At 40.6% G+C, this 27,127-nt stretch overlaps 1 protein-coding gene across 4 annotated transcripts in view; it reads left to right on the top strand.

Annotated features, from left to right (window-relative positions):
- Positions 1–7,252: 7,252 nt before the first annotated feature.
- The window catches only part of SLC17A8 (solute carrier family 17 member 8), a 45,953-nt gene continuing 26,078 nt past the window's right edge, over positions 7,253–27,127 (top strand). The window contains exons 1-2 of one of the 4 annotated variants that reach the window (XM_010989999.3): positions 7,253–8,813; positions 24,907–25,159. In XM_010989999.3, coding sequence (XP_010988301.2) covers positions 8,713–8,813; positions 24,907–25,159 — 354 coding nt within the window. In that variant the 5' untranslated portion in view covers positions 7,253–8,712. Of the gene's footprint in view, positions 8,814–15,833; positions 15,926–22,921; positions 23,468–24,906; positions 25,160–27,127 lie in introns of those variants that run through there. The other 3 variants (XM_064491628.1, XM_064491629.1, XM_064491627.1) reach the window with 3 other exon arrangements.

Consider the following 27,127-nt stretch of genomic DNA (forward strand, 5'->3'; position numbering starts at 1 on the left):
GTTTGTTCCATGTTGATTCTTGATGCCCTGGATAAATGAACCCTATTTTCCACTTCATGTAATGGAATTACCTGGACCCTCTGGGTTTCATCTGTGCTTTCAAAAAAAGTGAATGTGGTAAAACATTCTTAAAATATCCTCTCTGATCTTGACTTCCTCCCACATTTTCAGGTTGCATTATTATGATGCAGCTGCATTTGTTAAATTAGCCAATTTTCTAGGATTTGAGGCCTTAGACACAATCCAAGATATTCTTGAGGTGTGTATTTTTTTTTTAGGTCAGCGTTCATGGTGTGTAAAGCAAAACTGGAATGTTTTTCCACATAGTATTAATGGGATGAAATAAACCAGTATTTCCCCAATTATTCATAAATAGGGATTTCAGTCTATCTGAACCAATATATACCAATAAATAATAGGTAGTAACATGTTAAAGAAAAATAAATTATCTTTACATCCAGAAAACAGACTCAAAAACTGATAATCTAGAGTCTTGTGTTGGGGGCTGTGGAGTGTGATTCTCCAGGATTAATAATTTGTTAAAGGCAGCCAGTGACAGCCAACAGATGAGGACTTGGGTGTGATCTCTTCTTCAGTTATGCCCAATACCTCAAAAAAGCTAAGTACATCACTTGTCTTCTCCGTGCCCGTTGGCTTCTACAGTCAGGTCGAGTAGTCTGCCCAACTTAGTTCTCTTGGTAGTTACAACCTCAAAGAAGCAGTGAAGAATGAAGTTTAAGTGTTTCATAAATGTAAGGAGTTTGTGTAAATTCTTCTATTGAAAAATGCAAAGTACTCAGATTATTCCATGCTGTGTAAAGACATCCTACATTTCTGTATTTTGATTATTTGACTTCACATAAAATTTTCATGAATAGGGAAAGATTGGGATTTTTTTTCATTAATTGATAAAAATTTTAATTTTCATTAACTGGGAAAAATATTTAAGCAGTTACACTGATGAACTGAAAGTAGAACTTGATGTGTTTCTAGGGTCTCCAGTCTTGTGTTTGCAAAGTATTATAGAGACATTTTATTTGTATAATAATGGTAGAAAATTATGTTCCTATAACTTAGGAACACAGAGCCAAATTAATTGAATTCCAGGACCGAGCTCACAATGAGCTGAAATATAATGGGATTAACAGTACTTTATCATGGACTGGAAGCAGTGCTGTATAATGAAGTGAGTATTTGTAATTAATTGGTTCAAATCCCGACTCCACAAAAACTGTGACTTTGGACAAGTTCTTGAGTTTGAGCCTCAGTATGCTGACATATAAAATGGAAATAATATGTTTGGTCATTCTATCTTGTTATTTCTAGTTTTTCATTCTCCTTTGTGAGAAGGAAATGAGATCAGGAAACGTTGGAAAGACAGGAAAGGAAGCAATTACTACAGAGTAAGATAAAGGTTCCCATTAGCCTCCCTCTCCTTGGAAGGGTGAGTGTCTTAGACTTGGGGGGATGGGAGCAATCTTAATCCAGGGGCCGGTACATCAGTGTTTTATGTTAATTTCTCTTTATTTTACTTTTGATTTTCCCTATTTTGGGGTGGAACTTTTTAGTGAAAGCAGCAGATTAGTATGTAATCTCAAAACCAGCACCCTGTTTTATTTCTAAAATGTCCATGGTTGCTAGCCCAAGCTTACCTATACAGTCATCCCTGTGTCTGTGGGGGATCGGTTCCAGACCCCCCCCCATAGCTACCAAAAATCTCAAAGTTCAAGTCCCTTAGCCAGCCCTCTGTATCCACAGGTGCAGAACCTATGGGTATGGAGGGAAGACTGTAGTTAGGTGCTCAATGATGTTTTTAAAGGCACAAGAATTCTAAGAACATCTTTCCTGAGTTTCCAGTCTTTAGGACCCATGGTGGGATTTATAGGATCACAATGTACTGTGTATTGTGGTGACACAAGCCCAGGAAATGGGCTTAAGAACTTAGTCCCCAATCTCCACATTCTACTGGCCAGGATACCTTGGGCAAAATTGAGTCTTGGTTTCTCTATATGCTTATTTGTAACACAAGTGGTTGTAAGAAAAAAATGAGATACTTTAAAGTGCTTTGGATACAAGTTTGACTATTAGTAAAACAATGTCTAGAAGTGCAGTGAAAAAAATCAAGTTTTATATACAGTCAGATTAGTACTAATGATAGTTATCAACAATGTACAAATTGTAAAGAATTGAGAGAAGTCCTGGATAAAATAGAAAGTTTTATGCTGGTATCAGTATGTTACAGGGAGCAGGGGAGAGGAGTATGGAACTGAAGTGTACGATGGGGCCTGGAAGGCGGCCACAGAATTGAGGAGAAAAGGTACTTCAGGAAGATTAGTTGTCTTCATTACCTCTGTTTCTTTATGAAGTTTCTCATCCTAAAAGGTGAATAATTGGGTCATTATCTCTGAGCTTTGTTAAAATTCTCCACCTAACACTTTGATTGGATTTGATGAAATTATTTTCTTGAATTCATATTATCTTCAGGTTGTTTGAAATTTGTTCATTTTGTCATGGTTGTTGTTTGCCAAGTTAGATTGGAATGACTTGGCTTACAATCAGCTTATGAGCCCCACTTTTTTCACTGTTGGGAGACTGGAGTTCTACCTAAAATTGAATTGGACAGTCAGGCTTGCCCTCATGGTGTTAAGTAGAGGTGGTCTTAGCATTATAGAATTTGGGTTTTTACATTATTGATATAGTCAAGATTCTTTATGAGGAGCAGAAACTATCTTAGCTAGAGTAAACTAAAAAGAGGTCAGTTTGTTATAAGGATGTGGGTATTTCATGAAATCCAAGGGTAGAAGGATAGCTGGGTCTAGACAGACAGAAACTAGAAGGCTGTTAGAAACAGACACCCTCGCCCTGCTAAAGTTTCATTCTGTTTCATTCCTCTCACTCTTGGTCAGACCAGTGTTCTCTGCATCTCCAGTCCATAAAGTGAATGTAGCCACCCTCCCAGTTACAGTTCCTGGGCCCTGAAAGTTAACTGCAGTCTTTCAATTCCAAAGTTAAATTACAGGAGAATTTGGCATCTGATTGGCTCAGTAGGGTGCCGGTGTCCATCCGTGGTTCACCCAACAGTGGTCAGAGGAGATGGGAAACCTTATAGCATATACAGGACTTTTGGAGACCTGTCACTATTAAAGGGGAGAGGTGGGGAAGGGAGGAAGTTCCCTGAGAATGAGGAATTGATATGACCTGGGCAAGCAACTCTAAAGATATACAGAATGACTGATGGGAAGTCATCAAATACATGTCAATGGCTGGATTTTTTCCTAATATCAGTCTACACATCCCCAGCACAGACCAAAGCTTTAGTCTCATAGCCCTCAGGGGTTTCTGCTCTGCACATAATTTCCTCTATCTTTGCTGTATTTGATATTTTGAGATGGGGAGCACACGTTTTAATGTTCTACTGTAATGACTGAATTATATAAAGCTCAAGATCATTGCTCCAGCATTGTTTTCTACCATGTGGTACACTCACCCAACTCTCTGAAACTATGCAAGTTTCCTCCCTGGTACCATGATCTCTCATGCAAGTCTTTGCTCCCATACTTTTTTTCTTTTGTTTGCGTCAGTTTCTTTTTTAATTGAAGTATATAGTCAGTTACAATGTGTCAATTTCTGGTGTACAGCATGTTTCAGTCATACATATATATATATTCATTTTCATATTTTTCAATATAGGTTACTACAAGATATTGAATATAGTTCCCTGTGCTATACAGAAAAAAATTTGTTTTTTTTTTATCTATTTTATATATAATAGTTCATATTTGCAAATCTTAAACTCCCAATTTATCCCTTCCCACCCCCTGGTAACCGTAGTTTGTTTACTATGTCTGTGAGTCTATTCTATTTTGTAGGTAAGTTCATTAGTGTCTTCTTTCTTTTTTTTTTTTTCATATCCCACATATATGCCTCACTCTTTATCATTCCTGAAAGCTTACCTTATCATCCCCTCTTCTAGGAAACCCTCTCCCACTTCCATCAGCAAGCTAAGTTAGGTGTCCTTACCTGTACTCCCATTTCTCTGTATGTAACAATTACTATACCATACAGACTCATTCATTTTCTGTTTTTGTTTGTTTGTTTCTTCAAGGAAAACATCAGTTCAACTCATACCACCAGTGCCTCAAAAGGATCTGCCACATAGTAGGCCCTCAAGAAAAGTAACAGATGAGTAAATGAATAAAATGAGCCTCAATTCTGGAAAGTCTGGCTTGATATTTTCTTGTTTCTTCTATCAACAGCTCTTGTGTAGAAGTTAAGAGTATAGGCTCTGATGCCAGACTTCCTAGGTCCATATCCCATCTCTGCCTGCTTTCTTAGCTGTGTGAACTTGAGTAAGTTTACTTAAAAATCTCTCTACCTCAGTTTTCTCATCAGTCGATGACATAATGATGATACATCCCTGAGAGAGTTGTTGTGGGCATTAAGTGCTTAATGTCTGGCACTGAGAGAGGGCTCCATAAATGTTTGCTGTTACTATCATCAGCTATCTAAACTGCCACCAAAAGACTTTTGTAGATTCAAGTGTGTTTTCATGAGCAATGCATTCTGCAGGAATGGTTAGTGCTCATGGCAGTCATTGACCCTTAAGAGAGATTCATGTGGTCTTTGCCTAGTAGTGCTTCCATTATGTGCCCTAAGAGATTGGTAATCTAAGGGTATCTGGGGATTGAGGAATAGGTTAGAAGCTTCACCAGGGGATGCTTTCTGTGGCAAGAGATTGTGTTTATCTTATTTTGATTGTATTTGATTTTGATGAATGAGTGAGCATTTTGGTGAGAGGTAAAGGCTTGTTGTTGAGGGGATTAGATGTGTGATTCCCTGGAGTCTCAGCTTCTCAGCCTTGAGGGGTTGTGAGTGGCAAGGTTAGTGGCCAGAAACTATATCTTTAAAAGTACAGGGATGGACAAGAGCTTTTGCAGAAACTGAAACGCTGCTTCTAAAATTTAAATGGAAGTGCAAAAGACAGAATAGCCAAAACAATTTTAATAAAAGAACAAAGTTGGAGGACTTTGATTTCCCAATTTCAAAACTTACTATAAAGCGACTGTCAAGACAGTGTGATATTGGGAGAATGATAGACATAAAGATCAATAGAATAGAATTGAGAGTCCAGAAATAATTCTTTATATTTATATTCAATTGATTGTTGACAAGAGTGCTAAGGCAATTCATTGGAGAAAGGATACCCTTTCTAACAAATGATGCTGAGACAACTAGATGTCTACATGCAAAAAGATGAACTTAGATGCTTACCTTATACCATACATAAAAATGAACTCAAAATGGATCATAGACTTAAATATAAGAGCTAAAACAATTAAACTATTAGAAAAAGAAAATAGAAAATCTTCAAGACCTTAGGTTAGGCAAAGATTTCTTAAGTATATGAACAAAACTACAGTCTTGGAAAGAAGAAAATTGATACATTGGACCTCACTTCATCAAAATTAAAAATGTTTGTACTTCAAAATACAGCATAAGGAAAATGAAAAGACAAGCAGCAGACTGGGAGAAAATATTTGCAAATCACATTATCTGGTAAAGGATTTGTACTGAGAAAATACACTCCTACACCTCAACAATAAGACACACACACACACACACACACACACACACAAACCCTGTTTTTAAAATGGACAAAATATTTGAATAGAAATTTTATCAAAAATGTCATTCTAAGTGAAGTAAGCCAGAAAGAGAAAGAAAAATACCATATGAGATCACTCATATGTGGAATTAGGAAAAAAAAAAACAAACATAAATACAAAACAGAAAAAGACTCATAGACATAGAATACTAACTTGTGGTTGCCAAGGGGGTGAGGGGTGGGAAGGGACAGACTGGGATTTCAAAATTTGTAAATACTGACAGGCATATATAGAATAGATAAACAAGATTATACTGTATAGCACAGGGAAATATATACAAGATCTTGTGGTGGCTCACAGCGAAAAAAAAATGTGACAATGAATATATGTTTGTTCATGTATAACTAAAACATTGTGCTCTACACTGGAATTTGACACAATGTTGTAAAATGACTATAACTCAAAAAAAAGAAAACAAATTTTATCCAAAAAAAAAGATGTATCAGTGACTAATAAGCACATGAAAAGTTGGTCAATGTCATTAGTCATCAGGGAAATGCAAATTAAAACCACGATGAGATACCATTTCATACCCACTAAAATGGTTATACTAAAAAAAGACAGACAACAAATATTGGTGAGGATGTCAGGAACGGTAACCCTCATACATTCTAGTGGGATTGTAAAATAGTGCTGCCACTTTGTAAAATAATCTGGTAGTTTCTTAAAAGGTTAAATCCACCAATTCCACTCATAGATATTTCCCCAAGAGAAATGAAAAGATAGGTCCACAGAAAGATTTGCACACAAATGTTCTTAACAGCTTTGTTCATAATAGCCAGAGATTGGAAGTAACCTAAATGTCCACCAACAGGTCCATGGTTAGACACAGTGTGGTATGTCCATACACTGAAATATTTCGCAGAAAGCAAAAAAGGAGGAACAAACCACTGATACAAATTGTGACATGGACAAACCTGAAAATCATTATGTGAAATGGAAGAAGCCAGACACAAGAGACCATATATTGTGTGGTATACAGTGTGTTGATTCCGTTTATATGAAATGTCCAGTAAAGGCAAACCTATAGAGACAGAATGATTGATGATTGCCTGGGGCAGTGTGGGGGCTGGGAGATGGGGATTAACAGTGAATATGAGGGAACTTATTGGGGTGATAGAAATGTTCTATCTGCTTTATGTTTTATGGTGATGCTTGCACAACATGATAAATTTACTAAAAATCACTGATTGTCCACTTGAAATGCAAATATGATATGCAAAATATAGTTCAGTAAGGTTGGAGGAGGTAGTAGGGTGGAGGTGGGGGTGAGGAGAAGGGAGTGGGGAGGGAGAGAAAGAATGAGAACAGTGCTGGCTGGCTCCAGACTGTTTGGATCCGAAACCCTGCAAGTCTAACCCCTCTTTGCCTCATTTTCCTGTCAGTGAAGTTGGGGAATATAAGTTAACTACCCACAAAGCAGTGTTGGAAAGATTATGATAACACATAAACAATGCTTAACATAGAGTTTGGACCTTAAAGAGAGCTCAGTAAGTATTAGCCATAATAATAACAATAATGGTTATTATTGGTGGTGGTATTTAACCTACCAAGGATCCAGCTCTGATTTAGATCAACTTAATTCAAGTCCTGGAGAAGGATTTGGACTGTGCCTTGCAGAGGGCAGTGACTGGTCTGTGGAAATGACTCCCTGGAGCCTGAGAAGCTGAAGCATGGGACTTGTCAGTTGTTGCAGGCCAGGGGCTTGGAGCACTGGAGCCTCACAGATGAAGGCTGTCTCTTCACGGCAGCATCATTTATGGCGGGGGCATCCTGCTGCCCATAAATATGGGAGCAACATGTGATATTTCTACCCTGTCTGACAACAATTTATGTTATACCACTACACGCTAGGTCCTATTGGCTCAGAGGACAGGGGATTTGGGGGCTCAGAGGAGGGACATCTAACCTTGTATATGAGGGTTTCTAGAGAAACCCTTGTCTTTGTGAGACTTATGAATCCCTCGACATTTCCCAGATGAAGGGTGAGGAGATTTATCAGGGCAGAGGGTACAATCTGAATAAACCCCAGAGGTGATAGGGAGTTTACTGAATTCAGTGAAGTGCTGATATGAAGAGCAGATTGACAAGAAACAAGGCTGAGGTCCCATGGAGGGCCTTGTGTGCTGTGGTAAAGAACTTGGATTTATCCTGAGGACAGTGAGGACCAGTGAAGAGTGCTAAGAGTTCTAGGACCGGCTCAGTTATCTTCAGTTCCATGGTCCCACTGGCACTTGCACATCACAACTTGAGTGGTCCTGCTCTGTGGTCAGGAGCAGATAAATGCCCTCCTAGAGGTTTATGGCCTGGGTTTTGCATTTAGCCTCCTTCAAGTGCAAGTGTTCCTCTAAGGACCACATCCATACTGGTGTCTGGCGGAAAAACTGTTTCTTAGCTCCCATGAGGGGCATAAGAGGCCCTAATGCAGTGGCTGAGAGCCTGTCTTTGGGGCCAGACCTCAGGAAAGCAGAGAACTTGTTTTACACGCTTCACCCAGCTCTGGCTGAGAGCCCATTAATAAGCCCCAGTGCTGAGGGGCAGGTATTGTGTCGGTTACTATGGCATCACCTTGGAAAGGATCACTCAGTGAGAGCCACAGCAGCCGAGTGAGGCAGGAGGGGAATGTGGTCAGAGGCAGAAGGGGAGGCTGGAGACAGGCTGCAGATGCTGTCGCTGGTCTCAGGAGACCTCGTGGCTAGAGCCCACTTTAGCTTCTCCAGCTGCAGCCCAGGGAGGGAGCCAGGCTGCGCTCAGACTGAGCGTGGCTGCCTGAGACAGCACCACCGTCTGCTGCTGAAAGGGGCTGAATTTCCAGTCTCAGACCACTTGGCCTCTCCTTTTTTTGGAGGTGGGGGTGTTGTCTCATCTTGAAAGATCTGGGCTGGGCTTCATCTCCTTTTTTATTTTAAGCAGTTACCTTCATGAAAATTGACTGCCAGGTGTTCACCGAGGAAAGCAGAGTGGTCCCCAGGCTGGAGCGGAAAAAGGATGACAGTTTCCGAGACTGATTGGTGACGGCTTGGAGGTATCCCACCCCCAATTCAAAATGCCTTTTAAAACATTTGATATCTTCAAAGAAAAAATTTTGAAACCTGGAAAGGAAAGAGTGAAGAATGCTGTGGGAGATTCATTGGGGATTTTACAAAGGTAAAGTTTGATTGCAAACTTTAGGTTTATTTCTGAGTAGCTTCACATCGCTGGTGTTTAGAGACCTTGCTTCACGTTTTTAAAGCCATATTTTGAAAAGGAGTGGGTAGGTAAAGTTAGATGGCTTCTGGAGCCCCTTCCAGCTTCAGCAGGCTGTGCCTGGAGGAAAAGAAGGTGCATCAAAAATGTAAGATTAAATTAGGAAAATACCAAGACAAGCTTCTGCACATACAGCAGGATTAGCACTTGTTGGAGATGGTAATATTGTATATTGTGTGTTTGGCATTGAATTAGAAAAGACTTAGGGAGATAATATTTCATGTTAATTCAATAGTAATAACAAAATCAGGAACCACTTTATATGGTTATGCTTTGAGCTGAAATAATTTTTAAGATTTTTCACTTCATTTTTCACTATACACAAAGATTAGGTATTTGCATATTATGTGGCTTATAAACTATATTAAGTGGTTCTTGATTGTGTAGATTTCAAAAAGAAGGAAACTACAATAGTTTGAAGAAAGTAACTGAAAACATTTGTATTCTTTAAAGCAGAAAATCTTACATGATTCAGTAACTGGGAAAGTGTTAAGTATTATCATTGAATGTTTTTGCCAAACCAAAAAATAGATCTTTTTTTAAAAAAGTAAGATATATTTTTATTGGAAGAATTTGCCATAAATGAATGAATTGATGACATTTTAATTTATGATTTTTTTTATAGACAATAGTAAATGCCTTCCTAGTTTTTGTAGATTAATTAATAAGCAGTCCTTATGTGCAAGGTAAAATGACTCCATTAATCTCTCTGATAAATAAATGTGCAAACACCCTTGATAAGACTTTTATGATTATTTATAATCCTGATGAGTGAAAATGCCATCTGGCATCTCCTTTAAAATTTTCTACCTATATTTTCTCTTAAATTTAAGAGAAATTTTTAATTTCTTAAACTAGCATTTAAAGGACTATCTCTAGGCACACTGAAATTGATTTCATTTCTTGTGTTTTATAACGCAGAGGTTCCGCTCCTGTCAGTATTAAATTTCCCTTTGTATCACTCTTGATGAGCTTAGCAAGAGGAGTGGGTTGGGCATCTTATTAATTTAGTAATTAAAAACAAAAAGGTTTCCATCAGAACTACACTGAATGATCATGTATAGACAAAAACCCACCTCAGTGACAGTAGGAAAACATAGGAAATGATTACAATAACCTTTTCTTTTAAGAATATTTTATCCTTCTGTCAAGCACTCCCAGGTAACATCTTATCATGGTAGCATTCGTTTGATTAGAAATGCAAAAGAGGGCACAGTGGCTTAATTGGCATATTCAAGTGATGACAAAGGAATCCGACAAAGTCAGAAATAAAAACCATGACTTTGGACCATAGTCGTCACTATCATCACCAAACTCTGTGCCTTCATTTAGAAAATACTCGAAAAAAAGGACTTAGGAGTGTTCTTTTCCAATTTAGATTGCTTTCTAAAAATTAATCCCTTTTTCAATAAGGGACTTACCCTGAGTGCTGGTTTTACTGTGTTTGATTGGATGAGCCACTGGAAGAGCCTTTCATTTAACCAGATTGGTTTGCTTAAGGATATAACAAAATTAGTAACTGTCAAGTTATGCGACCTCAACTCAGAATTGAGCTATGGGTCTAGGACTCTGAACAGTTTCCTCAGAATTGCATCATGGAACAATTAAAAAACAAACAAACAAACAAACAAAATCTCCAACAACATCTACCACATTTCTGGGGATAGAGATTACACTAAATGCATCCTAGATGTTTTGTCACCATAATTGTAGAATGGCTTTAGAATAAATAAAGCCAAACTCAGACCTCTTCTTTTAGTAATCCCTAGACAGAAATTATAGGCAAAGGAAGAAAAAAAAAGCCTAATTAACCAGAGATCTAAGTTGATCCTCAGCTCTAGTGGTCTCCGAGGAGAGCTCCAGGATTAGGGCTCCTCCAGCAAAAACAGCTCTGCCATGCACTTGGTGTTAACTTCAAAGTCTCTAGGATAATTATAAAGTAGCTTCCCCAAAGTCTTTCCTCCCCTCGTTGATTTTTACATAAAACTAGTTGACAGAATCCAGGAAAGAAAGGAAGAAAGAAAGAGAGAAAGAAAGAGAGAAAGAAAGAAAGAAAGAGAAAGAGGAAGAAAGAGAGGAAGATAGAGAGGAAGGTAGGAAGGAAGGAAGGAAGGAAGGAAGGAAGGAAGGAAGGAAGGAAGGAAGGAACTGTTTTCTGTTTTGTAAGGGGCAGGAACACTGGGAAGTGAGAAACCCCACTTCATAATTTAGCAATCAGTATAAGTCATAGATGTCTAATAATGTTTGAGACTGAGATCGTCATCTAAATGGAATTTTTGAGATGCTTTTTAATCAGAGTGTTCCTCATGGTCAGGGGAGTGGCAAATGCACAGGGAAGCATCTGAAGTTCGCACATGGGGCTGATTGCAGTCAGGCGTTATTAGTCTTCTTGGAGAACAGCCATTGAAAAGAAGCAGCTGAACAGTTAATCAGTTAAAGGTACAATGATATTTTAGAAGTATAGGAAGAAAGATGATGCATTATTGTTCCAGTATTGTTCCAATACTGGAACAGATGACATAGACGGTGTTACACTTGGAAGTTAATGTCTAAGAATTGATATAGAGATTTGTTAAACTTAAATGACAATATGAATGTCCTCTAATTACTTATGTGTAATAAATGATAATAACAAATATTTAGTATGTTTCAGGTACTGTAAAATTATTTAATTCTATTAACAATCCAATGAGGTGGGGTCGATTTTACAGATGAAAAAACTGAGGCACAGAGAGGTTAGGTAAATCACCCAAGGTCACACAGCTTGTAAGTAGCAAAGCTGGTTTTCAGATCAGACATTCTCTGCCCACCATTCTTAATCATTGCACTATGCTACCATTCTAATCAAGTCTCTGTTCTTCTTACTTGCTGTCTTGAAATCTAATCACTTATTTAGGTTTTTGGAGTTACTTGGGCTGCAATGTAGCCAGCAACCTCTGCCTCTTAAGGCAAGTATGGGCTTTTATCCTAATCAGTTGTCATATGGGAGACTTTCTTCAAGGGATACTGATGGTGAGTCTGGTCTCTTTATAAGTATTCATATCTCCCCTTTAAAGAGATGGTACCAATCCCCGTACTATGTCCATCCTCAGCATTCAGCAGTTGTGTACAGAACATAGGTCCCAGATATGCACTGTCTGCTCCATTGACAAAAGCAGGTGTGTGAGAATGGGCTCTGAGATCAGGTGGCCCTGGGTTCCAACTGCTGTGACATTATTTAAGACCTCAGGCAACTTGGCTCCACTCCTTGTAGTCAGGGTGATTCTATTAAAACAAAGTCAGATCACATCTCTCCCCTTTTCAAAACCTCCCTACAGTTTTTCATCTCACTCAGAGTTGAAGCCAGTGTCCTTTCAATGGCCTCAAGGCCCCACATAATCCACAGGACCTTGAGAAGTCTCTCTGACTTCATCTCTGACCTTCATTTCCTGCCTCGCCCCACGCCAGCCACACTCTGCTCTTATTAGAGCTCCCTGGACCCACTCCTGTGCCAGCTTTTGCACCCTGAAAGTTTTTTTCCCAAATAGCCTGATGGCTCATCCCCATACTTTCTTCAAGTCTCTTTAAAGGTCACCTTCCCAGGGAGGAATTTCTGGACCATCCTATTTAAAGATAAAGCTCACCTTCCCTCCTCCTCCCACCCACTCCACGACCCTCTTCCCTGGTTTATTTTACTCCACCTCTATCTTAGGTAGGGTTCCTTAAAAGCAGAGCCTGAGTCAGGATTTGGATGAGCCTAGGATGTGATTTATTGAGGGGGAGCTCTCCCTGAAAAAATTGGAAGGGAGGGAGTAAAGCAGGATAGGAAAGGAGAAAACTGAGCAAGGATGATCTCGGGTAATGCACAGGGACCAGGTCACAGTGGGAAGCTGTGGGTTGTCCCACTGAGCAAGGGGATCAGCCTTCTATGTCTTTGCATCAGTCAGTCATTGACTGTGGGCTGCCCTAGCAGGGATGGAGGTTTATAATGGAGCCCATGTAGCAGTGGGGAATTCTCCTAAGAAGGGAGCAGTTGCAAGCTGTTAGCCTCTCTGGAAGTGTGCTGGCCTGAGAAAAAGGACCTGGGGAGTACATTACATCCCACTCATTGCACCACTCAGATCCACTTGCTTCTCACATTCATTTCATTCCAAGTGAACAGCTTCTCCAAGACTCTGTGGTCATACTTCCTGAGGAACCTTCAAGAGAAGAGTTGGTGGGATGAACTCCAGCTCCCACTGCTCTGGCTGGTCCCTCCTCTCCACCCATTCTCGATTCCCCTCACTTCTGTTATCTTGCCTGGTGGGCTGATCCAGACTTCAATCCCTGAGGAGTCTAAACCCTCGGTTAACATACCCTTATAGTTATGGTTGCTGTACTTCTGTTAAACTAGACAAGGCAGTATCAGGAAAAGTCATAGTGAATCACCTGAGTGCCTGACATAGGTCTTCCTCCTCCTGCGATGAAACAGCAGTCCTAAATCATCCTGGGCATCAGGACCAATTTCTCTCGCCAGCGTGGTGACCCCTGGCCTTCCCTCTTGGTCTTGGCTTGAAGATCCCAACATGACCGAGCAGCAGTGATAGCCTTATATTTATTGGGATTTCTTTGTATTTCCGAGTGGAAGAATTCTTCCTTGGGAATCAGGACTTCTAGGCCAACAGAGCCTGAAGTTGAGGAGATGAGGCAGTCCTCATCTGGGTTCCTGGGAATGATGGTGAGTGGGGCCACTCCTACTTCCACTCCTCGTTTCTCAGACCCAGGTATTGTACCTGCTGGGGGAAAAGCACCATATGATAACTGTTGGTTTATGGAATATACTGCATCTGGAAGGTAGCACTCTATCCTCACAGAGATTTATCTCTAAGCTGATGCCTCAGCTGCTTCTTCAAGAGGTTTTCTCAGCTCTGGTCGGCTTACAGCTTCTGGAAGGTGCAGTGCATGCTAGACCAGAGGATCCCATTATCATGTGCCCACTGCTGTACCTCCTTTGCCATAAACTGGGTGGGTATCTTGGTCTTACGTGATGTTATGTGGGATCCCATTTTGGCTAACCAAGATGCTGTGAATCCTTGGATAGTGATGCTGACCAAGGCTTGCAGCCTGAAAAGACAAACTCATACGTGGAATATATGTCAACCCCAATCAGGATGAATTGCCACTCTTTGCAGGATGAAAGGAGTCAGATACAAACAATTTGCCTGGTTTTTCTCCTCAGCGATTGTGCTACGTCAGGGGCTCAGCACTGGTTTTGTTGCCGACAGCAATGGTAACTACAGCAGTCTTGGTGAGTGGGATCCCGAGCTTAGACTACATCTGTTACCATGGTTGCTTCAGGAGTCCACTGTTCTAGAACTGGGTGGCCGGGAACAGAAGCTGGCTAACACCAACCAGCCAAGTCAGCCTGTCCATTGGCTGCTTAGTGCCTCTTCCACATGGAAGCTGTCTGGCATGTGTTCACACACAGCGTGAAGGTCCGGCACTTCGTGTCCACTCTCATAGGTTCTCCTGCCCGTCTGGCAGTTCCTGTGAGTCCAATCCCTCCCCTGCCATTCTGACTTTGTTTCCCTTGTTGCTGATCTTTAAGTGCTGCCTCTGGCCTCTGCTATTCCAGGATTCTGTCATTTCAACTGCCACTAGGGGGCCCAGTTCTGGAACAGCACCTCCTACTGTCGGATCCAACCTGCAGATGACAGCCACTGCTGAGCATCTCCATGGTGTGGGTGGCCTGTCACTGCTACATTCCTCATTGCCTTGGTAAAGGCAGTATCCCTCAGGCCCCTGAAGGAGATGGTGAGCTTGTGGGTTTTCTGGTCTTACATAGCAAATCCACTATAGCATGTCCACTTCTTCGAGCATTTTGATACCTTTCTCTATAATCTACCGTGATAGCTCTGGCATTTCTCATAAAAAACAAAAACAGTTTAAAAAGTCCTATGTATTGAAGAGCATGATCAACATAAAAAATGTCATGAATTTTTATATTTCAAATAACAGACATCAAAGTTTTAGCTACAGGAACAGAAGATAACCAATTTAATTCTCACTAGTGCATCTCTATGGACAAATTAAATTCTGTAGTCATTATAACAGGCATTAAAAGATGAAATAGGCCTATAATATAGACAACGAAGGAAAGGAGAGGAAGTGGACCCCTAGACCCAAGGGAGAACACTCTTGTGATCTCGGGTATTCTCTGTTCAAAATAAATACGAATGGCAAGAGGAATGATGTTGGCCATGTCTATTAAACCATGACCTGATTTTGCCCAGTCCCCATCTTCAGGGTCTCATTCAAAAGGGGAAGTCACTGATGGTCAAATCCACTTCAAAGATGTGCTCTGCTTAATTACTGAACCACAAGAAACTCTCATTTTTTTAAAAAGTCATAGTGGCCATAATCTCTGACCACAATGCAATAATTACTAGAAACTAGTACACAATTTTTTTTAAGTCATCAGTCTCCTCCTCTTGGCATCTCTTACTTTGTCTAAGCTTCTGAGAGCCACATTAGCAGCTCATTAGAATCACTTTCTTGTTTTTTGCCAGGATGGTGAATCCTGTGTCATGGGATAGTCCCTCTGTTTTATTTCCCTAGGGCTGCTATAACAAAATATCACAAACTGGGTGGCTTAAATTTATTTATTCTCTCACAATTCTGGAAGCCAGAAGTCCAAAATCAAGCCATCAGCATGGCCGTGCTCTCCCTAAAGGCTTTGAAAGAGGATACATCTTTGCCTCTTCCTTGCTTCTGGTGGTTGCTGGTAAATCCTTAGCATTCCTTGGTGTTCCTTGGCTTGTTGACACATCACTTCAGTCTCTACCTCTGTTGTCACATGGCCTTCTCCTCCTGAGTTTCTGTGTTTATGTGCTCAATTCCCTTCTTTTTATAGGGACACCAGTCATTGGATTAGGGTGGTCCAAGTAAGAAGAGGAGGGACATCTATCTTCCAACAAGAAGAATGGCTCTTCTGCAGGTCCAGAGGCATTTAGGGCAGAGGTTCAAGTGCATCTGTCCTCTAACCCAGCACTCAGGTATCCTTCCATCCCAGCTCTCAGGGTACCATTTCTTTCTATTTTTAAATTTTTTGTGGAGGTACGAAGGATTGAACCCAGGACCTTGTGCATGCAAAGCATGTGCTCTACCACTGAGCTACACCTGCCGCACTCAGGGTACCATTTCTTAACAGGATCTGGACTTTGGTGTAAGAGACCTACCCAGGCTCAGAATTCTACCTTCTTCGGAATTCTGCTGTTTCATTTTTTTAAACTCAGCTTTTGTTTTGGAATAATTTTAGAAAAGTTACAAAGATAGTACAGAGATTTTCTATATTCTCCTAATTTGGTTTCCTCTAATGTTAACATCTTAACATTGTTATTGTACGTTTGTCAAAACTAAGACACCAACATTGGTACATTACTAATTAAACTCTAACACTTCATTAAGATTTCATTAGTTTTTCCATTAATATCTTTTTTCCTGTTCCTGAATCCAATCCAGGATACCACATTGCCCTGGTCATCGTGTCTCCTTGGTCTCCTCTGATCTGTGACAGTTTCTCAGCCTTTTCTTGTTTTTCATGACTTGGACAGTTTTGAGGAATACTGGTTGGGTATTTTGCAGACTGTTCCTCATTTTGAGTTGTCTGAATTTTCTCGTGATTAGACTAGGATTGTGAGCTTTTAGAAAGAACACCACAGAGGTGAAATGCCTTTCTCGTCACATCATATCAGGGGGTTAACCTTGATTGCTTGGTTAAGGAAGTGTTTGCCCCATCTCTCCACTTTCCGTACTCTGTTCTTTGGAAGCAAGTCACTAAGTGCAGCCCACACCAGAGGGGATTCTGCCATCTTTACAGTGAAGTCTTGTGCCTGATCTTTAGTTCTATCTGCCCTCCAACTGCAGGAGGTGAGGGTCTCTTTAAATGGTGACAAGGAAGCAACTGACACTCACATGCTTTCTTTTATTGGTGATTGACTGGTCAAATCCTGTCATTTTCTCTCTTCAAAGCATCAGTGGCATTTAACAATAGCCACTCAACTCCTTGTAGAAACTGCTGTTTCTCCCAAACCTCCCAAATACCAGTGATATTGCATGGACCACTGCATCCGCTTGCACCTGTATCCCAGCCCTGTTTACCACAGCTGAAAATCTTAGCATTTGCCCTGGTACTGCATACAGGGAACTATCAACACTCACCTACCACCAGTGTTGCGGTTCTCATTGCCAGCCAGCTTGTGAGTAATCAGACTCCAAGATCTCGTTATTAGGGTCTGCTTCCTGAGGTCTCCATCTCAGAGGTCTGTCCAAGCAGTAGGGCATAGGACCCTTTAGCTTTTAGTCCCTTAGCCTCTCTCTTCTAACCACCTCTCATTTTCTTCTAGTCTGGCAGTAGATTTCTTTATCTAGGGTTTATTTTCTCTCTTTCTCCAACTTCCCCCAAATGTCTTTACAATAACCAAATTCTCTAAATGCTTCTTAAAGTTTAATACAAGGATCCATAGACTCAATGCCTACAGAGTGAGGCTGGCCATATTGTATTTTCTGACAGACACATTTTTTGTTCTTTTTTTTTCATTCTTATTTTTTATTGAACTGTAGTTGATTTACAATGTTAGTGTCAGGTATAGTAAAGCAATTCAGATATATATATATATATTTATATAGTCATACCCTGCTTCACTACAGCTCACCACAAGAAACTGAATATAGTTCCTTGTGCTATACAGTAGGTACTTACTGTTTATTTATCTCATGTATAGTAATGTATATTCGTAATTCCGAACTCCCAATTTATCCCTCCCCACCATTTTCCCCCCTGGTAACCTTTGTTTTCTATGTCTGTGAGTCTATTTCTGGCTTGTAAATAAAATTTGTATTTTTTTGGTTTCACATATAAGTGATACCATATGATATTTGTCTTTTTCTGACAAAGACACACTTCAGATGTCAGCACACAGATATTGTCTCCATGTCCACAAAAAAATATGGCATCATTCAAAGTTCTTAGTTGGAATCAACAGAATCCACTCTAGCTAAAGTGGAGTGAAATTTAGTAAAGCACATTAGTAAGCTTTCAGACTTCCTGGGAGGACCAGATCTGGATGCTCCATCTGCAATAAAAAGGCAGCAGAGAACATATTGTATCAAACTGCTAAACTATTCTAGATAAAACACAGCCACCACCAATACTTACCTCTAAGTACTGATTATAGTCCAGAATTCTGCCACAGCAGTGACAGAGGAACCAGCTGCTTCCACCACTGCATTTGCCACATTTTCTTTGCCATTGTCCCTGCATACTGCAGCCTCCTCTTGTTGCTTCCTTCAGCATCTAATCTCACTCATGTGCTTCTGATTCTGCAGAATCCACATCACATGCCAACATCATAGCTACAAAAGAGCATAGGAAAGGTAGTTTTCTCTGCTGGTAAGGCCCGACTCAAAACACCAAGAGGCAGTTCAGACTTTGGGCAGCTGAAAATGATGGTTATCCAATACGTATGCTTGTTTCCAGTCTGATTTTTATTTTTCTACTTCTTATAGAGATATGGGTACAAAATATATTTTCCTTTCTTCTTACCTATAACTAAGAAAAGAAACAACACTAGCATAATGTTAAATGACAACTGAGCTCAGTGCTGGGGTGACATTAGGGAGTGATGGGGACTGCATTAAACAGGAGAGCTAATTGTAGCCATGAGAGAATGTGGACCTAATAATACCAGATTTTCAGAGTTTTCAAAATAAGCCAGAAATCCAAGTGTTTTTGGTTTTTGTTGCTGTTGTTTGTTTGTTTTTGGAACACTCTCCTGGTTTTTAAATTCTGACAGTTAATCCAAATTCAAAAAAAAAAAAAAACCATATACACATTATAGCACATAAACAAAACAAGTCCATGGGCCAGATGTGGCCATTGGGCTGTTGGTTTGCCACTGTAGCTTAGGCTATTGGAATTAAAAAAGCCATAGAGATTAAGACTTTTTGTCCTACCGTCTATCTTTTAAAAAATTTTATTTATTCATTTTTAGACAACTTTAAGTATTACTTTCCATTTACAGTTATTACAGAATATTTGCTGTAGCCCCCATGTTGTACAATACATCCTGGAGCCTATCTTACACCCAGTAGCTTGTACCTCCCACGCCGCCACCTCTATATTGCCCCTCCCTCCTTCTGTCCATCTTATCACTCTCTGTGTAAGTGCATGTTAGCCCCACCGGCCCTCCAGCCAGCCAAGGGGGCTTGTCTTCCCTGTGTTGGACCCCAGGACTGGGGCGCCCAATATGTGGCTTGAACTGCTCACTCCCAGAGTGGATCTCTTTCTGTGTAACCTCCCTTTTCCTCTGAGTCCCATCCCTGGGGTACAGGTCCCGACCTGATCTCTCCTCTTCCCCTCCTACCCAATTCTGTGTGGATCTTTCTTGCAGCCTTGGTTGTACAAGAGTCTTTCTGCCCATTTCCAGTTAGTTTTCAGTGAGAACTGTCCCACATGTAGGTCTATTTTTGATGTGTTCGTGGGGGGAGGTGAGGTCCACTTCCTCCAACACCACCATCTTTATCTCCTTCTTACCATTTTCTGACCAGGTAATGAGCACTGACTCTCTGCTTTTATGAGTGGACAGGAAAGGGTGAAATTCCAGGAGGAAGACAAAAACAGCAGAGGTTAACACTTCAAAATCTGTGAAACAATTCTGAGTACGAGGGTACTTGGTTCCCGAATTTATGAGTTTATAGCCTCCTGGAAGAGAAGTAACACAAAAACAGGTATTGTGAGATTACTGGCTGGGTGGGAGTTGATCAGGTACATTTTATTGAGATCCTTTAGATAGGAGCATTGGAAGCCACACTGATGAGATCCTATTTCAAATCCCAACCTAGCTCTAGGAGTCAGACTTTAAGTACCCCCTCCCTTCTTTAGAAGTTCCTACTATTGATTATTTATCAAGAATTTTATCAACTTTATCTTATTTAGTGCTCAAATTAATTCTATCCCCCATTCAGGAAACTACGGCTCAGAGAGGTTAAGTAACTTTCTGAAGGTCACACAGCTAATAAATACCAGATTCAGCATTGGACCTGGGACTGCCTGACTCCAGAGCATATTCTCTTAATTCTTCTTCAATATTGCTTCTCTAGAACCTTTTAAAAATGTTGATTTAGGTGAAGCACTTAATATTTTTAAGGTGCTTTCTGATTAATTCCTGTGGCATATTGATAGGAGCAACCTTGATATTAAATCTGGGTTATGTTTTTACTTCCCCCATTGAAGCTGGGTGACTCTTGGGCTAGTGTTTTTTTGGTTTTTTGTTTGTTTGTTTGTTTGTTTGTTTTAGTTATTACGAGTTTGGTCTCCTGAGCTGTAAGATGAGGATAAATCCTACTTCTCAAGACTGCTTTGAGGAGATATCCACATTTATATCTATATTTCCTTATCTATATATATCTATATAATCTCATGGAGTGACTGCAGTGTAGAAGGTAGTCAATATCCTTCAGCTTTCTTCCTTCTTCCATTAGAATAGCAACTCCATAATTATGTAAAATACAATCTGAGGTGAATGAGATCCTTTGGAAGGCAAATTAAAATACTATATTAGTCTGTTAGTGTTGCCAAAACAACGTACCACAGACTGGGTAGCTTAACCACAGAAACTTGGAGCTGGAAGTCCAAGATCAATCTCCTTGGCTTGCAGATGGCCACCTTCTCCCTGTGTCCTTACGTGGCTTTTTCTCTGGTGACATGCACTCCTGGCATCTCTGTGTGGCCAAATTTCCTCCTGTTGACTATACATCAATAAATTTGAAAAAAACCCAAAACCCAAAAAAATTTCAGAAAAAACAAAACAAATTTCCTCCTTTTGTGACACCAGTCATATTATATTAGGCCCTACCTGTATGACCTCATTTAATGTTAATTACCTTTTTAAAAGGCCCTGTCTCCAAATTCAGTCACTTGTGAGGTACTGGGGGTTAGGACTTCAATGTATGAATGGGGGGCAGTGGAGACACATAATAAATGCTTAGCATAAGAGTAAATAAGTTTCAAAAAGTCATAAAATCATCGGCAGTTCTGCTTACTTTATGCTCCATATATCAAGCTTGTTACCTGCAAAACCAAACCAAACCAAACCTTCTCCATAATTACTGGGAACATGTGAATTGTAAATATAGTTCTGTAAGTGTTTAAAGGCCAGTTAGCATAGCTTAAGCAATTAGACTCCCCGGGCTGGGTGTTTACTGGACAGCTGGCGCATACTTATCTAGTATATAAAGAGGCAGCAGACTGCAGCTATCTGGATTTGGAGAATCCAGTGATGGATGTCACCCTGGGAAGAAGGAAGAGTCTCTGATCCAAAAGACCAACTGCAGGCAAACACCAAAAGAAAACCAAATATGATAAGCAGCTCTTAGGGATGATTAAAGTCTTCCACTTCTTAAGGAAGGAGTTATTTTTCTCACTTATCCTTATAACCCCAATCACGCTTTTTTTTTTTTTAAATAACTTGTTTCTAGGCAAGAATGAACAGATACTTATCTTTGTCTGTAAGCGCTTCAAGTCCGAAGTGGTACCTGAAATGGATCCATCAATCTCATTCAGTTAACTAGGGATTCATGTGTCCAGGCACCAGGCTGAGCCCTGGGAATAAAGATGAGGGAGAAATGGCTCCTGCCCTCAACATGCTCACCGTCTATTGGAGAGGCCTTCATTCATTCATGTTCTCAAGTCAACAAATATTTACTCCACACTCACTATGCTGATGGAAACAAATGAGTATCTCAGTGTGACAGGTGCGCTAATAGAGGAATGTATAAAAGGCTTAGGAAGCATCAGGGATGGTGCAGGCCGTAACACCAGACCAGTGCCTACTCATTTATTGCTGGTCATGTTTTCCTCTTGGTAGAGTAGGTTCATTTCATCTTAACAACAACTCTGTGAGATAAATATTATATTCATTTTACAGGTGAGGATATGTGAGATTCAGAAAGGCCAAGCTACTTGCCCAAAGTCACACAGCTAGTACGTATGTGGCAGAGCTGGCGAGCAAACTCGCGTTAGCTGACAGCCGTGGATCCTGGTTTATTTCATCAGATGGGGTGAGGTGGTTTGGTATCTTCTTCTCCGAGCAGCTTGGCTATACAAGTCATATCCCACCATTTTACTGGTTTTTAAAGTGAATTAAATATAACTCTGAGCCCCCAGACTGGTGGAAGTGATTTCAGTTGATATAGGGGCACCCCTCCTGCCACACCCAGGTTGTGCAAGGACTCACAAATGACTCAGGAGTTTCCTCTGGTGGTTGATCCATGTTTGTTCCTGGTTCCTTGGTCACATGAAGTCTTGTGACTCAGCTGCCACTTCAGGCAAGAGAAACTGACACCCATGCCCTGGGCCTCCTCTCTACAACTCCTCACTTCCTGTCTCCAACTGGGGAAGGCACTATAAGAGGCGGCTTCAGGTCAAGTCAGCTGTAGGTCCTGCTGCTTGGGGAGCCTGCACCTCCTTCCTTGGAGGATATCTTTCCCGTTATCCCTACTCTTCCCTTGTCTCCATCCGCCCACGCCCATGCTGCTGGGTGCTCCCTTTGGAAACTCAGGACATCCCAGATGGCACCTTGCATGCAGAGGGTGTCTGTGTTGGCTCAGGTCCTCTGAGAAGCAGACACCAAAATAGGAATAGATGCATAAGAGATTTACTGAGTGAAAAGGGGCAAGAGCTACAGGAGGCTGGAGGAGTATTCAGACCCCCATGCTATCTGTGTGGGAGAGAGAAGGAAGAAGGTTTCTATAAGAAGAGTCTTGGACTCCACCACAGTGCTGGGAAGCATTGGCAAGGCCAGTGGGGAGTCCTGGAGCCAGTTGCCTGTCAGAGGAGTCCTGCATCTTGCAGGAAAGAGCCTGCCTTATATCCCTGCTGTGTTCAGTGCTTGTGGCAAGCAGCCTGTGAGAAATGGGATCCTCCAGCCAAAGCCCTAGTGCACTCAGAGCACCACAGCTGGATCAGCCTTCAATTAAGCTCCTGAAGACCCCATGGGGCCTGATAATGTTTGTCTGTGTTACTCTTTATCCAAATCATTTGCATGCACAGAGAGATGCTAAGTTTATAACTTGCAACAATTTTATTAATAGTAATAATAGTGCTCACCATTTATTAATAGAAAGCTTTTTTATGTACCAGGCACTGCACTAAATATCACACATCATATCATTTAAAATAATCCTATGGACTGCTATGATCATTAGCCCATTTTAGAGATAGGGATTCTTGTGGTTTGAATTGTGTTCCCCCCAAATTCGTGTGATGAAGTCCTAACCCCCAGTATCTCAGAACATGACTGTAATTGGAATTAGGGTCTTTAAAGAGATAATTAGGTTAAAATGAGGTCATTAGGTTGGACCATAATCTACATAACTGGTTTCCCTTTAAGAAAAGGAAATTTGGATGCAGAGATACACAAAGGGAAGAAGACGTGAAGACCCAAGGAGAAAATAACCATCTACAAGCCAAGGAGAGAGGTCTCAAAAGGAACTAACCCTGCCAACGCCTTAATCTTGGACTTCAGGCCTCTAGAACTGTGAGAAGATAAATTTCTGTTGTTTAAACCGCTCAGTCCGTGGTACTTTGATATGACAGCTCTGGCAAACTGATACCAGAATATTGTGGCTTAGAGAGGTCGAGTAACTTAGCCAAAGTCACAAAGCTAGTCACATGTGGAAAACAGCATTCCAGAGCCCATTCTTGGAAATATTCTGTACTGGGTGGTCCACAGTGGCTGGGCAAGGGCTCAGAGTAACAGAATGTGGATGACAAAGTGACTGAGGAAGATCATTGAGACAGAACACAGCCCGGTGAGCTGGGAACCTTATGTGAAAGGGAACCTGACACCAGAAATTGACAAACGTTGTAAACTGACTATACTTCAATTAAAAAAAGAACTTTTAATTATTATATTAAAAAATAAAAAAGGAAAGGGAACCTGTTTGGCCAGCCAGGAGGAAGGCTTTACATCTCGCCTCTACCCTCTACTGGCTGGATGTTCTTGGCCAATCCACTCTTGCCTTCTGAACTACAGTTATATTCTGTGGAATTATTAGAATTCCTGTCTTACTGAGCTGTTCTAGCCATCTAATAAGGTCATTATACGAAAGTGCATGGAGAGGGAAGGGCAGAGGGGAAGAAATGAACTTGCTTTATATAAATATTAGTGTAGTTGTTATACATTATCCCTGTTTTAGTGAGTGCTAATAATGCTGGTATAATGATGTTGTCAGTATTAGAGCATCAGTTTTCCAAGCTTGATTCAAATGATGTATTTTTTGATGCCAGAAATTCATGGAGATCACTGGGGCTGCACATTGTAAATAGCCCTATGATCCAAATAACTCTTAGACCTCAATATAAATGTCAACAAATGACATTAATGCTCAGCCTACAGAAATGGACTCATTAAATGGTTATGAGGATTAATGTAATAAAAATGCCTGGCATATATTGAGTTCTCACATGTGTCAAATTCTGTTCTAAATGATCTAAACAAAATAATTACTTGTGACAATCCAAAGAACAACTCCATGAAGAAGAAACTGTTACTATAATTCCTAGGTTACAGATGAAGAAACTGAAGCCCAGAGAGGTTAACTAGGCCAAATTCACACAGCTAAGTGAGTGGAAGAGTAAATATTCAAACTAAGGCACACTGGTTCCTAGATTAGATGTGGATTGGAGAAGAAATGCATCCAGGATGGCACTACCTACCTCATATGGTTGTTATGAAATTAAAATAACCTAATGCCTATAAAGGTGCAACCCAATAGCCACAATATTAGTAATTTTAGCCATTATAATTTATTTTAGTAATAATAATGAAGATAATAATAACAAAAAATGCAGGCTGCACCCTACTTTAGGTCTCTCTTTTTCTTTCTTCGTACACCTTTTCTTTTTATCTAGTACACATTTTTCCCCCCTGTAATCCTGGTCTTTCTTCTCTACCAATTCCTTTTTTCCCTGTAGAAAAATCGATGGGACCAGTGAGGAGGAAGGAAGCATTGAGCTGAATGAAGAAGGAAGGCCAGTGCAGACGTCCAGGCAGAGCCCCCCACTCTGCGACTGCCACTGCTGTGGTGTCCCCAAGCGTTACATCATTGCCATCATGAGCGGGTTAGGATTCTGCATTTCCTTTGGGATTCGGTGCAATCTTGGAGTCGCCATTGTGGAAATGGTCAACAATAGCACCGTGTATGTTGATGGAAAACCAGAAATTCAGGTCAGTCTCTGTCTATGGTGGGAGTTCTTTTGGCCACAGCTGTATTAATGTTTTAAATTCTTAAAATGAAATACATAGGGTTATAAAGGAAACCAATTCTTTTAAAATTGAGATATTAAAATAGTTAAAAATCAATTTGTGGTATAGAAACACATGGGCTTCCTTATAAACACATCAGATGACAAACACTAGCAATATCTCTAATAATGACTGTAATTTTGAAATTTGAAGGGTAAACAATATTTCGTGATAGTGGCAACAACTGTCATGTGATATGAACATGTTTATAATTTCCACTAGTAATAGAGTCACAGGTGCTGGTAATATGACTGGGGTTTGTCACCTACATTCATTATTGCAAGAAATGCTAAATTTTAGTTAGTGGAAATAAAGATTTTTCCCCACCCAAGTTCACTGATCCACAGGAATTCCATCCATGACCCCAGGTTAAGAACTCCTAGTAAAAGAGCAGAGCGTAGGGTACACAACACAAGAAGGAGCCAGTAAGTAAAGTGGGGTTAGGTCACAGGGAGCCTGGTAAACCATGTGGGGAGTCACAAGGGGGTTTTAAGCAGAGATGTGGTACAGTCAAATCCATGCTCCAGAATGATCACTGTCCAGCCGGTCATCTCCCAGTGGATGAGGACTGGAGTGAGTAGAAGCAGAAGGCCTGGTTCAAAGGCTCTTGAAGTCATAAGCAAGCATATTCTGATGTGACTTAAATAGTATTGTTTTTATAAATTGCTGGAAAGATAAAATCTGGCTTGTTTCTTAAATGGTAGGCCTAGAGAAGTAGTGAGGTGACTAGAGCAAAAACAAAAATGCATGCCCAGTGGATGCCCACTATCTACATGTTTCACTGTGTTGAACACACACACTGGAGTGACTCATGTGGAAGTCCATCCGGTTGCACAGAGACAACTAATAGTTCTCTGGTCCCTGCTCATATTAGATAAGAGTTTCCCAAACTGCTGTCTGGCAGATCATCATTCTGTAGGCTGTGCTGTGAAGAAGGTGTTGTATGAAATGGGAGCCTTTAGTGTGCTGTGTCCTAGGAGAATCTCCAGAGGGGGCCATTGTGTGTGTGGTCTCCTGGGCTTGACTGCAGAAGGCTTTCTTTCACGTCACACCAATTAGCATTACCTGGTATCGTTCCTGCCAAGAACTGGTTTGGGAAAGTTTGATTTCAATTCATTAAAAAGAAGTCTTTAGTTGGCCTGCAGGCCTTTTCTCTCCTTCTTTCTTTCCTTCCTTCTTCCCTCCCTCCCTCCTTTCCTTCTTCCTTCCTTTCTTTCATGAGAGTATTCTGCCAGAAGGAAAGGGCACTGTGGAGATTCTTCTAACCATTCTCTTTTTGATGCCACAGTTGGATCTTTTCTGAAAGGATATCCTGGTTGTTTATTTTTTGAGGGGGGAGGGAGGGCAGTAGAGATGTGGGGGGCATGCCATGCATTTTTTAAATAAAGAATGATGTATATTAGCAAGGAGTTTTCAGATGTGTTTCACATGCATTCTTGCAGCCTTTTGTGAGCAAGGGCAGCTAATTAAACTTGTCTGCTAAGGCCTGGATCCAACTCAGACGCTGGTTTGCATTTGTTTGTTGCCTGAAAAGATAGGCCTAGGTCAACAGAATTTGCTTTGCGGCATGTAGAAAAGGCACTTCGAAAGGCCTGCGGAACGATGCTGTGTGTGCTCTCCAGTTTCTGCGGTTTTGCCCTCTGGAGTTAAGAGAAGCTGATTAAGATCTAAAAATATGCTTTACATCATGTTCTCTGGTATTATAAAGAAGAACTTAATAGCATTTCAGAAGCTCCAATTTATAGCAGGCCATTTTTCTGCAAAATAGAGCAAAGCTTAGATATCTAAGCATGTTCAACCTGATGACAAAGATTTCACTAACTGTAACAAGAAAGGCTCTCAATGGCTGCTATTTTTGTTTGTTTTATGGGGCGGAAATTAGATATGTTG

The sequence above is a fragment of the Camelus dromedarius genome, chromosome 11 (genome assembly GCF_036321535.1).
Source record: "Camelus dromedarius isolate mCamDro1 chromosome 11, mCamDro1.pat, whole genome shotgun sequence".
NCBI lineage: Eukaryota > Metazoa > Chordata > Mammalia > Artiodactyla > Camelidae > Camelus > Camelus dromedarius.